Source organism: Lotus japonicus, chromosome 3 (assembly GCF_012489685.1).
Source record: "Lotus japonicus ecotype B-129 chromosome 3, LjGifu_v1.2".
In the NCBI taxonomy this organism is placed as follows: Eukaryota; Viridiplantae; Streptophyta; class Magnoliopsida; order Fabales; family Fabaceae; genus Lotus; species Lotus japonicus.
This window is the reverse complement of record NC_080043.1, coordinates 64,268,654-64,282,102: the sequence shown is the minus strand read 5'-3', so window position 1 is coordinate 64,282,102 and position 13,449 is coordinate 64,268,654. Positions and strand designations below refer to the sequence as shown.

Sequence of the window (13,449 nt, the reverse complement as noted above, 5' to 3'; positions counted from 1 at the left end):
AACAAAATTTCTGTCAAAATGGGTTGTGCTGTTGTCTCTACCATACAAATGAATGTCAATTCGAACTGGGGTTTGTTTATTTTCTTGCTATGCTATGTTGTCGTGTTGCAGTATAAGTCACTGTCAGTGCCAGTGATCCTATCCCCCATTGGAATATATCACATTATGTAAAGCATTATCCAAAAATCCATGTTTTTTCTTTGTGCAACAAAAAGCTATGAACTTGGCTGTTATTGCGTCTATATCCCATGATTCCCTTCACACTTGTCTGGTTGATAATTATTTTTTGGTAGGCACAGCAGGATTATGGCTGGTTTAATCTCACTATCTACTTTACAAACCAATAATGTGGGTGACATGAAAGATATGATCAGCAACTTACCAGATAGCATTCTTCATCACATTCTTGCTTTACTCCCTACCAAAGATGCTATACAAACATCCATTTTGGCGAAAAGGTGGAAGTACTTGTGGACCTGCTTATGTGTCTATGATTTTAGCAAGTATCTGGCAATCACTTCCATGAACCAAGGACAGGAATCTGTAAATTGCCTTTTAGACCAAGTGGACAGACTACTTTATCATTCTAATTGTGTGAAAAGGCTCAGTGTCATGATTTATGTAGATTGTGGGATGTGTTATGGAGTTGACGTTGATGCGGATCGAGTTAATTCTCTTATATCTGCTGTAGTGAAGCACAACATTGAAGAGCTTAAGCTTTCCCTACCTGTGAGGCCTCCATTTGTTTTACCTAATTGTTTCTCAGCTTCTGAATCATTGACTAAGATGGTTTTACATCTGGGTTGTGCTCTAGATGTTGCTAGCGGCATTCATTTTCCTAGCCTAAAGACATTAAAGCTTGTATTTGTGAACTTCGCAAATGAGAAGTCAGCTCAACAACTTTTCTCTGGGTGCCCTGTCCTAGAAAAGTTAAGCTTGTGTAATTGTAATTGGGACAACATCAAGCAAATCAGCATAAAATTTCCCACATTAAAGACATTAGTCATCTCTGGCGCCAGTTCTAGTCGAGGCCATTTGCTCAATTCTACAATTACGGTCGATGCTGCAAATCTTTTATATTTCAGTTATAACAGCCATGTAACAGTAGAATTTGTCCTTGTTAACCTGGCCTCCATAGTTGATGCACATATTGAGGTTCCTCAACCCTCAGAAAATCTAATTAAACTATTGAGTGGTCTTGGTAGTATCAAATCTCTTAGATTATCAAATGATATTCTTGAGGTATGTTTAACAGCTCACTGATCATCTTCATTTTTTTAACTGTATTACAGCTATTGACAATGTTTTCCATTAATTGTGGTTTTATTATATTTATTTCATATTTCCTTAATAATGTTTTTTCTTTCTTTTACTAGTGTTTTTCCTATGCTTTCCATCTCCTTCCCATGTTCAACAATTTGACACATCTTAATGTGGATTTGGGATATTGTATGTTCACTGATGAAGCTGTAATGAACATTCTCCAAAAGACACCTAAATTGGAAGTTCTTAATATTCCTATGGTACATCTTTTATCCTGCTCCAGTTCTTGCATCTACCATGTTTCAAGGCTAGCACTAACAGTAGTATTGTTTCTGTCCATTGACATGTTTATTGATTCTTATGCAGGGATTTGACCCAGAGATCTGCTTGGATGGTGAACACTGGATATTGAACTCAGTGCCTTTTTGTTTCAAATATAGTCTCAAATTATTTTCTATTTCACATTTTCGTGGGGTTGAAGCTGAAATCCAGTTGCTAAAGTTTTTGTTAGAAAATGCCACAGTTTTGGCGGAAATCCGGATATTCTGTTCGAAAATTTTATCTGCTGATTTGAAGAAGCAGGCTGAGATCAGCAATCAGTTGCAACTTGTAGGCCTGGGAAGTTGTGTCATTAAGTTTACATGAACTTGTTTTACCGGGTAAGACTAACAAGTCTGGTTTGTGGGACATGCACTTTGCAGAATGACTTGGTTTTTGTTATTGGAATCTACATAATATTGGCTAAATTTGACTAGTGTTACAATTTTCAGAATGATCAGAGTATTTCCTAGATCCATTGATCAATGATTCAATAGAAAGCCTCATCATAATCAGCTTTAGAACTTTTTTTGTAAGCAACACTTTTAGTAAATGTTCCAAAAATATTCTTAATAGTGCGACTACTTTGAGATGCACAATGCCAAAAATTGTGTTTTGCTCTACTGTTGCTGCTACTACTACTGTATATTGGATAAAATTGACTAATGTTATAATTTTCAGATTGATATTGCCTAGATCCATTGATCATTAGCTAAGCATCACCATAATTAGCTTTTAAATTTTTTATCGAGACGTTTTAGCAAGTGTTCCCAAAATATTCCCTTCAATACCTAGAGATCATATTTTGATTTGCCAGAGAAGATGCACCTTCAATGTTTGATCAAATGGGTGTCTTCTGCTGGTTGCATTCTTGTCTAAGCAACAAATCTACTTTTATTGGCAATTACCAAGTTAATCTTTCATTGAATTCTATGTACTGGTTACTTGAGAACTTTGTGATGGAATGGTTTTCAATCATGACCTTTCAATTATAATTTTGGGAGCGAATTCATTGTAGAAGTTGAGTTAAATTGGTTGATTACATCTATCTGTAGATGGAATTGCCATTAATAATTATAAAATGTTGGGTGTAGAAATCAGTATCAGTTTTAAATCATTATGTACAACTCCCATATCAGTCTAATCTTGGCATCATTCACTTGATCAAGCGGAACTTTAGTCATGCTTGTCGGATTTGAGTACCGTTTGTTTTTGTTAGAAAGCTAACAGAGTAAGCTTTGAAATTGTATCCCAGTTTTAAATTCTGTTTTCTTATCAATCAGTACCAATTTTTTATTTGATTTTTAAAAATACTCTGCATAACTCCCATATGGTTCTAATCCTAGCAGCAATCACTTAATGAAGCCTAACTTGAGTGGTTCTTGTCGGATTTGAGTATCGTTTTTGTTGTTAGAAAGGTAATAGAGTAAACTTTAGAATGGTACCAGTTTTAGATTCAATTTTCTATCAAATTTATGATTTATCTTTTATTGGAACCGGTGTAATTCAAAGGATCAGGGGATTGATAGGAACCTAAATACCAATCTGATAGGAACTTCAATTTTAACAATATTAATAAGAGACATGAAAAAAATGCTGGCCAAGGTATCCTTTTTAGCCATTTAAAAGAAATGACATACTTACATGGTCATTTTTATTGACAGCACTTCACTGGAAGCTGCTATTTATGTCCCTGTGATAACTTGAAATAGAATAACACCATCTGCCTGGGACAATCTTTGGGGAAAACCGAGAGACTTCCATCGTTCAGGTATGAGATTTGCATATGTGAAAAGGTTTATAGTTTTAATTACTGGAAATTACTATAATATTAGTTAGCCAAGGCTTTTTCCTTTTTCATTGTATAGTTTCAGAACTTTATTTGAGCAGTTTTCATATTTGCAATTTCAAACCTCTTAGTAGTTATTAACAAATTTTGAATCTAAATTATAAATATGCTTTAGTAGGCCTGAATTCTGATTATTTGGTTGCGGCAAATACTGTCATATATATGAAGTTTATATTGGTTAGAACGAAACTTACATACAATAATATACGTACCGTTTGTGGTCCAATAAGAAAACACAACACTCACTTTCTTAATATTTTATTCATTTTGTTAATGTGATAACTTCCTCAATTTATTCTTTTCCAACGCACGTGTCATGTTATAAATTGACAGTAATAGCGACATCTATTGAATTGTGTCTAGGTTTGGTCTGGTTGGTTTTGTTATACGACTTATAGTGTTTCAAATGATAACCATTTTGCAGAAGATGAAGTGAAAGAAAGAGCAAAAAGAGTTGTTGCTGCTGCTAGAAGATGGAGGGAGTACTCAAGGAAGGGTGTTGACAAGCCTCCCACATTTAAACTTCCAGAGGCAGCCTCAAGCAAGGACAAGTGACCCCTATTTGCCTACACATCTGGTCCCATGTAATTAATTCATCCATAGTTTGTCACATTCCATAATTGTATATGCAAAATTCTAATTTGGGTAAATATAACACATGATTTATAAATTTTATAATCTATACAGGGATTAATCATACTATCATAGAAAGGTAGTTCAATGTGCTTTGTTTTGTTTTACATAGACTACAAAGTCAAAGAAGTGGTGGAATTCCTACGTTTAAGTTGTTAGGCATTTGAATCACTGATTCAGCAGAACAAATTTAAACAACCCATGCAATGAACTGACGATTCACCGTATCTTCAAGCTACAGCAATGGAATGGAGGCAGCTAATTTTTTTTTTTTTTTGAAATAGGAGGCAGCTAATTTTCATTATGCCTAAAATGATGCAAATAAATTATGCACTAACACTATGATTTCATTATTTATTTGAAGATACAAACTTGGGTGAAGTAGGGGGGATTTTCTGTTAAAAGGCAATCCTGATTGTTCTGGGTAATCAAAACATTTTACTTGTACTAAGATTTTAATGATACATGTTTGGTTTTCCTTAAGTAAAGTTTCACATTGTGCATGGAAAATACTTTTGGTGGGAAAGCTAGTACACGCCAAAATTTCTTGCTTGAAATATCAAAGAAAGAGCATTAAGAGCTGCTGCTACTGCTAGAAGATAGAGGGAGTACTCATCCGATCCATCATTTTATCTCATAATTGTATATAAAAAAATCTAATTTGGGTAAATATAACACAGATGATTTATAATATATACAGGGAATAGTTATAATAGGTAGCTCAAGTGCTTTATTTTGAGGGTATATTATTGTATTTGTTGTACATAGCATTCAAGTCGAAGCTGTGTTGGAATTGCTGTGTTTCAGCTGTTTGTACTTGAATTTCTAATTCTGCACTACAAATTTGAACAATACGTGCAATGAACTGTTGATTCATCATTCAACACTATAGTTTGATTGTTTAGACACACTAGTGTGAAATTGAGGATTTTCAAGCTAGTAGCAAAGCTCTAAAGGGATAAGTAATGTTTCTAAGCATCCAAAGCATCTTTCTTTTCAAGACATATGCATAAGAGTATCTTGAGTCATGGAGGTAAAATATTCTGTGACAGTTAGATGCCTACTCGTTATCTATATCCAATAGTAGCAATTGGGTTTTGATACTCTGTATATAATAAATATCACATAACATAAGTCATGCAATAAGTTTCTAAAACACAAGTTGGAGACCAAGTTATACCAGTAATGAAAAACAAAAAAGGGATCATCTTGTGAGAGAATGACAGTTAAGGATCGAAAATTTCAATCTCCAATTGGTGTCCATGTCTTGTCCACCAATAATTATAACATTTAGAAGTCACTTGTATAAGATTATAATTGTTATATTCATATTTTATCAATTAACATGACATAATTTTATTAGTGAGACATGAAACGCGCAACGAAGATAGAATATATTAATTCAACAATTAATTATTTTATGTACATGATTCAATGATACAATCAACCAGTAAGATAATTATTGAGGGAGAAGGGGGTGTGCCATTCCATTGTTTGAGAGTTTCAAATTCTTTAAAATCCCCAATTTGAGGGAACTTAAAAACATAACTAGAAGAAGGTTTTGGAGGGGCTTTTAAAACTACCCCAAATCCCTCCCCTCCCCCCCTCCTTTTTAAAATCTCCTCCTAACTTATTCCTCCCCTCTCCTCCAAATCTCAATTCACAAACACAATATAAAATTATGTTTGGTTTTCCATCTATTGGCAAAAAAAAAAATTTTGAACGAATCCATTGGCAAATTCAATCACATTAAAATGCCAAATTGCTATTCCAATATGACTTATGTGAATGGGGATGGAGAGTGTTGTAAATGATAATTCAGTTAGTGACAACTAGTCTAATGTTGAAGGACTTATTTACTTTCCATGTTATAAGTTCGAATATATATGTTACTATTGTATATTGTATTGTATATTTAAAATAAAAAAAAGTTAATATGCTGAGGTGGATGTTTTGGTTTCACTTGAGTATTGCAATACATCATGAGTGGATGGCAAGTGGAGTGATATCAAATTCCCTTTATTCTTTTTCTTTTATTTAAGGTTTGATTCACATTGGACTTAAACTTTGTCTAATACAACACGATACAAAAATAGATAGCATCCGCTAGAGTGAAAATAATTATTAGTGGATCCATTTCTTTCCTCCATTGTGTCTCTTTCACTTGAGCCCAACCATTCTTGTTATTCACTAAACAACATTATTATTTAAGTAATTTGGGTTGGTATAACCACGTGTCAACTACGTCAATAACAGTTATTAAGTTTAGAATCTATCTATTTATAATGGCAAATTCTAAGGAGCCACCCCAAAATAGGAGGCAGTGATGCCACTGCTACGCGGCCCAATAGAAATCCGTTTAAGCGTGTGCCATGAGTCAAACCAACAAGTTTTCTAAAATTCCAATTTCAGTCCCTATAGTTTCATGTAATTATCATTAGGTAATTAAGTATTTACTGTAAAACAATTAAATTATAACTGAAAATCAAATCAAAAACCCTAATCCCTCCCCATCTGTTGTGTTCATTTCAATCATCACCTCCACCCTCCGCCGCTGTGCATCCTTGAGCAACGCCACCCCTTCAGCTTTGATTATTTCCTACGCCCCAATTCTACAACCTAACTGCTTTCACCCTCCCAATCTCGCCTTCTTATATTCCCGAATCCAACGCGCCCGCCGCTCCAATCGCGATGCCCTCGCCCTATTCGCCGGTGGCGGGATTCTCTGCCACGCCTAACATCCGCAGCACCATAAGGACCGAGTGCCACAACGGCACCGGGAATACGGCGTACAGGTACGACAAACTCTGTGATGTCGTTGATGGCTCCAATGGTGTTTGCGAGCATGGCCCTAAAAGGTTCATGAGACCCATGTCGCAGGCGAGTTTCTGCTTGCAGACTAGGGGGCACTTCCACTCGGGGGTCAACGTATGAGGCGATCCTCGTTGTGTGTATGCTGGTGTTCTTCGAGGGTCTTTCTGCTAAGTCTCAATAATCGTGGCATTTGCCCGAGAACGAGTTTGGGGTTTCTCTGTTTCTCTGTTTCCCACCCCTTCCATTATGCCAGCTTTTTCTGGGACAAAGCAAAGTATACAACTCCAGGTTTATACTATTATTTTTCTTGAGTTTCTTTTTCATGTTATGTTTTTGTATTGTTTTAGTTGTAGGTGTTCACTCCTTGCCACCATAACATGCTTGATGATGGGGTTGACAATGTATGCACCTTAAACTTCATGTTAGTGTAAATAAATGATATTGTTGTTACTGATGAGTTAGGTCTTTTTCTTGAATTTCAATTCTGCTTGTTTTTGGCCCCCATGTGATTCGGGTGAAGGCTTGTTTTTACAATTGTTGAATACCCTGTCTCATTGCTTGCTTAATGAAAGTTTAGAAGGAATGATTGCTGGCTTAAAAGACAAATGTTTTGTTATCCAAATACTTGAGGTATAATATGAGTATTAGGGCAGGGAGAGGGAAATGTTGCCTTATGGAGGAGTGAAAACTTCTTTGCATTTTCAGAACTTCGGAACTTGTGGAAGTGGTTCTGCAAGGGAGAAATGGGTCAGTTTTCTGTTATGGTTCCACTGGAGTTGGGAAAACTTACGCAATGCTTGGTACAGTTTAGAGCACAGGGGTGATGGTGTTGGCAAATAAGGACCTTTTCAGTAAAATCAGTCAGAGAAGTTGTGATGGAAACCATGTCGTTCATCTGTCCTATCTTGAGGTTTATAATGAAACTGTGATAGATTTGCTTTCACCTGGAAGACCTCTGGTTCTTAGAGAAGATAAACAGGTGCACTGCCTTTGCATTGCTTGCTTTATTTAATTTAGATGATATGATGGGGTTGTTGATGCATGCACCTTGGACTTTGCTTCAATTTATGTGTTTGCTTGATGATGGTATGGTTGATTAGATTGAGGTTTGGTTAATCTTGAGAACCGTTGAGTTAAAATCATGCTCACCTTTTGTGGTTAAATAGAAAGGGGGAAAATGAGATTTGTGTCCTATTTTACATTGATTGAAGTTTACTCCCTGATAAAGATGGAAGCATCTTTGCCTTTATGTTTTCACTTTCACTATATATGTTTTTAGTTGTTTTGCTCAGTGTTGTCAATAGCGGGCTATAGCGCCGCTATCGCGGCGGTACGTGGCGGAGCGGCGGATGGGCGCGACGCCGGAGGCTGCAGCGGCGCGGATTTCGCGTCGCGGTGGTAGCGGCCGCGATCGCGGCGAAAATCGCGCTTGGTGCAGCGCAATAGCGGCGCGATGGAGGAAAGGGAAAGTGATGATGGGCGAAATCTCGTTTTTACCCCGACTTAGGTTTAAAAATTGAGGGTAGAATGGTCTTTCTCATTTGGTTAATCAAGCTTTTTAAAAAACTGAGGGCAGAATGGTCGTTTCCCCTCGGTTAATGAAGCTTACACACTGTTTCTTCTTCCTCTTCTGTTTCTTCATTGTACAGAGTTCTCGACATTCACTTCCTACCTCTGTTTCTTCTTCCTCTTGACGTTGCTTCTTCTACTTCACACCCACACCACCTCCGGCGAATTTTCCGGCGACTTCAGGTTTGTGATATTCCTAAGCTCCTTCTTCCCCACACCTGCGAGAAAGTGTTGTTGTTTGAGGTTATTTCATCCTATGTTTCTTCTTCCTCCTTTTTCTCTGTTATTCTCTCATTTTTCTGATTTTCTATATTCTCAATCTCATATTTCATTGTTCTCCATATTTTTCTCTATTATCCATCTCTGTTCTCATTTTTCTTTGGTCTTTTGCTCTCCATCTCTATTCTACTTCTTCCACGCTCTGTTCATGCTCTGTTTTCCATGCTATATTTTCTGTTCTTTTCTGTTAATGTTTTGTTCTCCTTCTTCATCTCATTTCAGTGCTATTTATCAATTATGTGTGAGTGAGATATAATTTCAGTTTTATCATTTTTGAGCAACCATATATATATTATACAGTATAATTAGATGGAATATATGTAAAAAAAATCAGCGTAGCCCCCGTAGCGCTACACGCTATAGCGCTATAGCCTTTTTTGGCCTTGCCGCTACGCTACGCTATCCGCCATTAACAACTTTTGCTATCATGCAGTTTATGAAGTTTATTAATGAAGTTTGTTATAAATTTTCAGTTTTCACAATACTGTATTCTATTACTTGTTCTATTATTTGCCATGAAGTAAAAACCATTGAAGTTTATGGTCTTACATGAGTTTTGATTTCTGCACATGTATTAGATTGTAGAATTTGTTTATACTATTCTTGCAAAGCTAGTGCAAAGCGTGGCTGCCAATGAATTTTGATGGTCTAACATAATGCTAAACAGAAGAAATCTGGTTGAAAATATTATTGTGGCTAGCATTGAGTTCTAATGCTAAATTAAATTCTAACGCTAAATGTAAGATATTTGTTAACAGGGTCTGATTCTGGTTCAAGAAGTTTCTCATCATCAATTGGGGGGACAACAACCAACTATGCTATTGTGGTGCTCCATGTAAGGTTCGAGATTGTAAAATTGAAGGAACCCCGGGAGGAAGTTTTTGGGTTGTAGAAGACATGGTGGGTCTTCCACACATTGTGATTTCCTTTTTTGGTGTGATGACACAAGTCCAAGATCAATGAAGTTTCGCATTGATTTATTGAAGAACATAAAACATTGATTTATTGAAGAACATAAAACAGGTGAAGAAGTGGTAGCAAAAAATGCACGTGTTGACCTTGGAGGGAAGCAAGTAAGAATGAAAATATTTGTCTTGAGAAGAAGTTAAGAATAGTCATAGCTTGTCAACTAGTGCTTGTGGCATACGTTTGGTTCAATATTTATAAATGAGTGGTTTGATCGAGCTATCTATAACTTAAAACTATTATGAACCACTCTTGGCTCACATATTCAACTGATATGAAATCTTGGGTTTGCATATGAAAATTCATATCAATTATGGTTGACTGATATAACCATTGAATATGTTGTAAAGTTGAAATCCAAAGCACTTATTTGGATTAAACAATAAACTTCTGAAAATTTTATTACTTTTTTTAAATAAGTGTGTTAAGAAAGGATATTTAGTGGTCTCTTGAGAAATTCTTCTTTAGATTATATTTTCTCATTCATAAGGCATGAGTATGTGGCTTTGCCGGAGAGCAGAAACAAAATCTACAATTGTGCACAATGTGGTTAGCTTCTTTCATTGTGAATCATAAGACCAAACATTTTCTTCATGGTTTTCTCACCTTCCATCCACAAATTTTAAACAAATTTTAAAATTCGCTTATCAGAAAAAGAAAAAATAATAATAATAAAATTCAGTTCATTAAATTTTGCAACTTGTAAAACATCTGTTATCTATCTAAAGGTTAAAAATAACTACATGTAATTCTCATTGCAATATGTACAAATAAATCAACCCTTGTAATTTTCTGGATTTTTTGTTACGAGTCTGGAGAATTCCAAACAGTAAGCAAAAACAGTAAATTAATAACTTGCAGCAACAAAGACTTGCCGAAGAGTTGGCATGCACTTCCTCTCATGAACATAACACATGTTGCTCTCATGAACATAACACATGTTGCACTTTAGAACATCAGTGTCTTCGAACCAACTTTATCCGCATTCCTCAACAAAATCATGTATCTCAAGTACATTTCTAAATAATGTTGTTTTCCAAACTGAAACTGTTTATACACCTCGTCCAGAATGAGATAATGAGTTTTCCTAGAAATGTTTCTTTTGAATCCATCTGCACCATTCACATCTAAGTCCCTCTAATCCTTTTCCTACCTGGCCTTAGAATTTGTCCAAATAATACATACATCTTACACCCTACTTTTATTTACAATTTCTTGGCTTCTTACCAATCCCACAGAAAAAGACAGAAGAGCTAGAAAGGCATTCAGCTTCAATGAGATTCTGCAGACTGAAAATGAGACCAGTATTCTTTGACAAGCTTCCCAAGCAACAAACATTCTCTCTTCATCAGGTTCATTGGCTCATCATACTCTACTAGTTTTCCTGAAAATACTATCAAACATTTTTCTCTCTTAGAAGAAAATAAATAAAGGATCCAATGTTCTCTCCACTTGTGATACATGAGTGACTTGGAATAAACACCATTTATGCTAATGGAAGCTAGGCATGAAAACAGAAGATTAGTAGGATAAGTGGCATGCCCCAGTATATTGAAAACTTATACTGCTAAGTCAGACAAACTATAATCTATCCACAGTTACCTTGTATACTGGCCAAAAATCTCCTTCACTATCTTGAATCAGCTTCAACTTTCTAAATATCAACAATCATACGTACTGGGGTTTTACAACAGAAGGTAAGTTTATCTTCAAACAAAAAGTTTTATAAGATGAACAATAAGGAGTTTCAGCATACGAGTCAAGATTGATAAGACAATAGAAAAATAAGCAAAGAACTTACGAAGGTGAAGTAACCATTGAAGAAGAATGGCTTGAAGCCAAATTCATGCTCAGTTTAGTAGAGTAAGTAACTATCGACATATGTGAAATGCTTAAATAATGCTAGACAAAGAGAACCATACAGATCCAAGAGCTAGAAGCTAGATGCAGAAGACTTCGTAAAATTGTTGTAAGATAAAATCCCTGAATGAATTTTAATTTCTTCATAGGTCAATTACTACTTGAGATTAATCACAAAAGAAATAATTGAATGGAGTATGAATAATAGAGTATGTGGTGTAAAGGAAATATGTTACATCTTAATTTTGAAGTTCATATCCCACTTAACTCTTTGACGAAGTTCACACAGTTTGTCTTTCCATTTATGTTAAAGGATTACCCTTCAGAAAGCAAACTAATATATACAAACCCAAGCAACCAGCCAATGCAGGGATAAGATAGATATAAGTCATTATAGTCGTTTCTCACAAAACCAGAACTAATTGAACTGAGTTTTCATATAATAAAAATCAAATACACATAAGAAAATTGGGCCAAGCGAGTGAAAATGACCCAGGAGCTTTCAACTTGAGTACATACATGAAAGGAAAATAGAAAATGACAAGAACAAAATCCTACACCACCCAAAAACAAGAAGAACAATTAGGCTCAAATCCAAGGGAATAAATTACTCAGGCAGCCAAGACATTAACTTAAACCACAAACCTTGGACCTCAAGACTCCAAAGATGCTGCCATGGAAGACACATCTCTCTCAATCTCCCCTCCTCTACCCCTTCCATGTGCGCTCATATATGCCGTGGAATCACCACCTCCCACGATCCCTCCTCCTCCAGCGCTGGAATGTGCAAAATAAAGGTGCTCAATGTCTCTTTCAGCAGGACCAGTTCAAAGGATTAGTGGACAACGAAGAAGTACACAGACATGCACAAAAGGTAAAGTGCTTCCATAAAAAATACACTTCAGCTGAACTTACAACAGTATCAGGAGTATCATCTTGCTTGCACAATTGAATGGAACCCCAACCCCAAGTCGTAGAGCTATATCTGTTGCCCACTTGGGAAAGGTTTAACCAGGAACACCAATTTCAGACTCCATAGATCCTTAATCATTTTCAATCTGTACAAAAATACAAGTAGATCAAATCTCCATTGCAGTAAATAATAAAGTCTACAACTACATGATAACATAACTATGTGCTCGCTGCCATGCTTTAGATACGACGATTCCACGGCGGAGCAATTCGGCATGAAGGCGCGCATGTTCAGAGGAGAGGGAAGAACACTATCCTCCGATGAGTTCGCGGCGGTTGCCGCGGTTCTTCTAAGCATCACCGAGGTATCATCGTCACCGCCGTTCACTGCCGTCGCCGCAAGGGTGTCGATATGCAATGTCATGGGTACCACCACCGGGGACACGAGCGATAAGGGAGACAGCACGACCAGTTCCTCAAGACTCGGCGGATGACTGGTGGCCGGCGCGGCGGTAGACGGCGTAAGGCTGGCGGCTGTTTTGGGAGATGGCCGAATGGACGAAATTGACGATGTTAGGAGAGGGAGTGAGAACTAGGGTTTCTAGTTGCTATGCCTCTGACAGTGCATTTGTAGGTTGGAACAAGTTGAAAAGAGTATTTTTACCCACAGCCAAAAACGATAGTAAAATCAGTGCCTGAATCTGAAAAACATGAGAGGGAAAGTTGAAAATTTGAGCGCCTAAAACCATATTGGAAGGGAAACAAATTTCAAAATTTTGGACGAAGGGGATTAAAATCCCTCCTCACTCAATTTTTACTTCCCTCCAAATGTAGGTGAATTGCGAGGGAAATAATTTTTAATTTTAGCATTCAAAATATTTCTTACTTTCATAATAAGGTGACCTCTAATGTGCACCACTTTTAAAGTGGTGTAATTTTACACCACTTTTTTTAATTTGCTATAATAGGTTAACACATCTTTTTTA

At 36.4% G+C, this 13,449-nt stretch overlaps 1 protein-coding gene and 2 long non-coding RNA genes across 5 annotated transcripts; 2 read left to right on the top strand and 1 right to left on the bottom strand.

Moving 5' to 3' along the window:
• The first annotated feature begins 288 nt into the window (after window positions 1-288).
• LOC130745270 (F-box/LRR-repeat protein At4g14103-like) lies at window positions 289-4,127 on the top strand. Its single transcript, XM_057597440.1, has 4 exons — window positions 289-1,242; window positions 1,630-1,922; window positions 3,246-3,352; window positions 3,855-4,127. The coding sequence occupies exons 1-2, from the start codon at window positions 307-309 to the stop codon at window positions 1,906-1,908; spliced, it is 1,215 nt and encodes a 404-aa protein (XP_057453423.1). The 5' UTR covers window positions 289-306; the 3' UTR covers window positions 1,909-1,922; window positions 3,246-3,352; window positions 3,855-4,127.
• Window positions 4,128-6,261: 2,134 nt separating this feature from the next.
• LOC130745268 (uncharacterized) lies at window positions 6,262-9,913 on the top strand. Of its 2 annotated transcripts, none has more exons than XR_009021636.1 (2): window positions 6,262-7,856; window positions 9,484-9,913. It is a non-coding gene; the product is annotated as an uncharacterized LOC130745268 (long non-coding RNA). The 2 variants fall into 2 exon arrangements; XR_009021637.1 differs by having other exon boundaries at window positions 6,262-8,629.
• A 740-nt stretch (window positions 9,914-10,653) lies between these two features.
• Window positions 10,654-13,220, bottom strand: LOC130745267 (uncharacterized). 2 transcript variants are annotated; one of them, XR_009021635.1, is made up of 3 exons: window positions 12,467-13,116; window positions 12,197-12,328; window positions 10,654-12,105 (listed from the first exon to the last, which is right to left on the bottom strand). It is a non-coding gene; the product is annotated as an uncharacterized LOC130745267 (long non-coding RNA). The 2 variants fall into 2 exon arrangements; XR_009021634.1 differs by having other exon boundaries at window positions 10,654-12,328; window positions 12,467-13,220.
• Window positions 13,221-13,449: the final 229 nt, after the last annotated feature.

Coding starts and splice junctions, on each gene's coding strand:
- LOC130745270 (XM_057597440.1), top strand. CDS start 307: ATGGCTGGTTTAATCTCACTATCTACTTTACAAACCAATAATGTGGGT. Junction 1,243..1,629: donor TATCAAATGATATTCTTGAG/GTATGTTTAACA, acceptor ATTCTTATGCAG/GGATTTGACCCAGAGATCTG.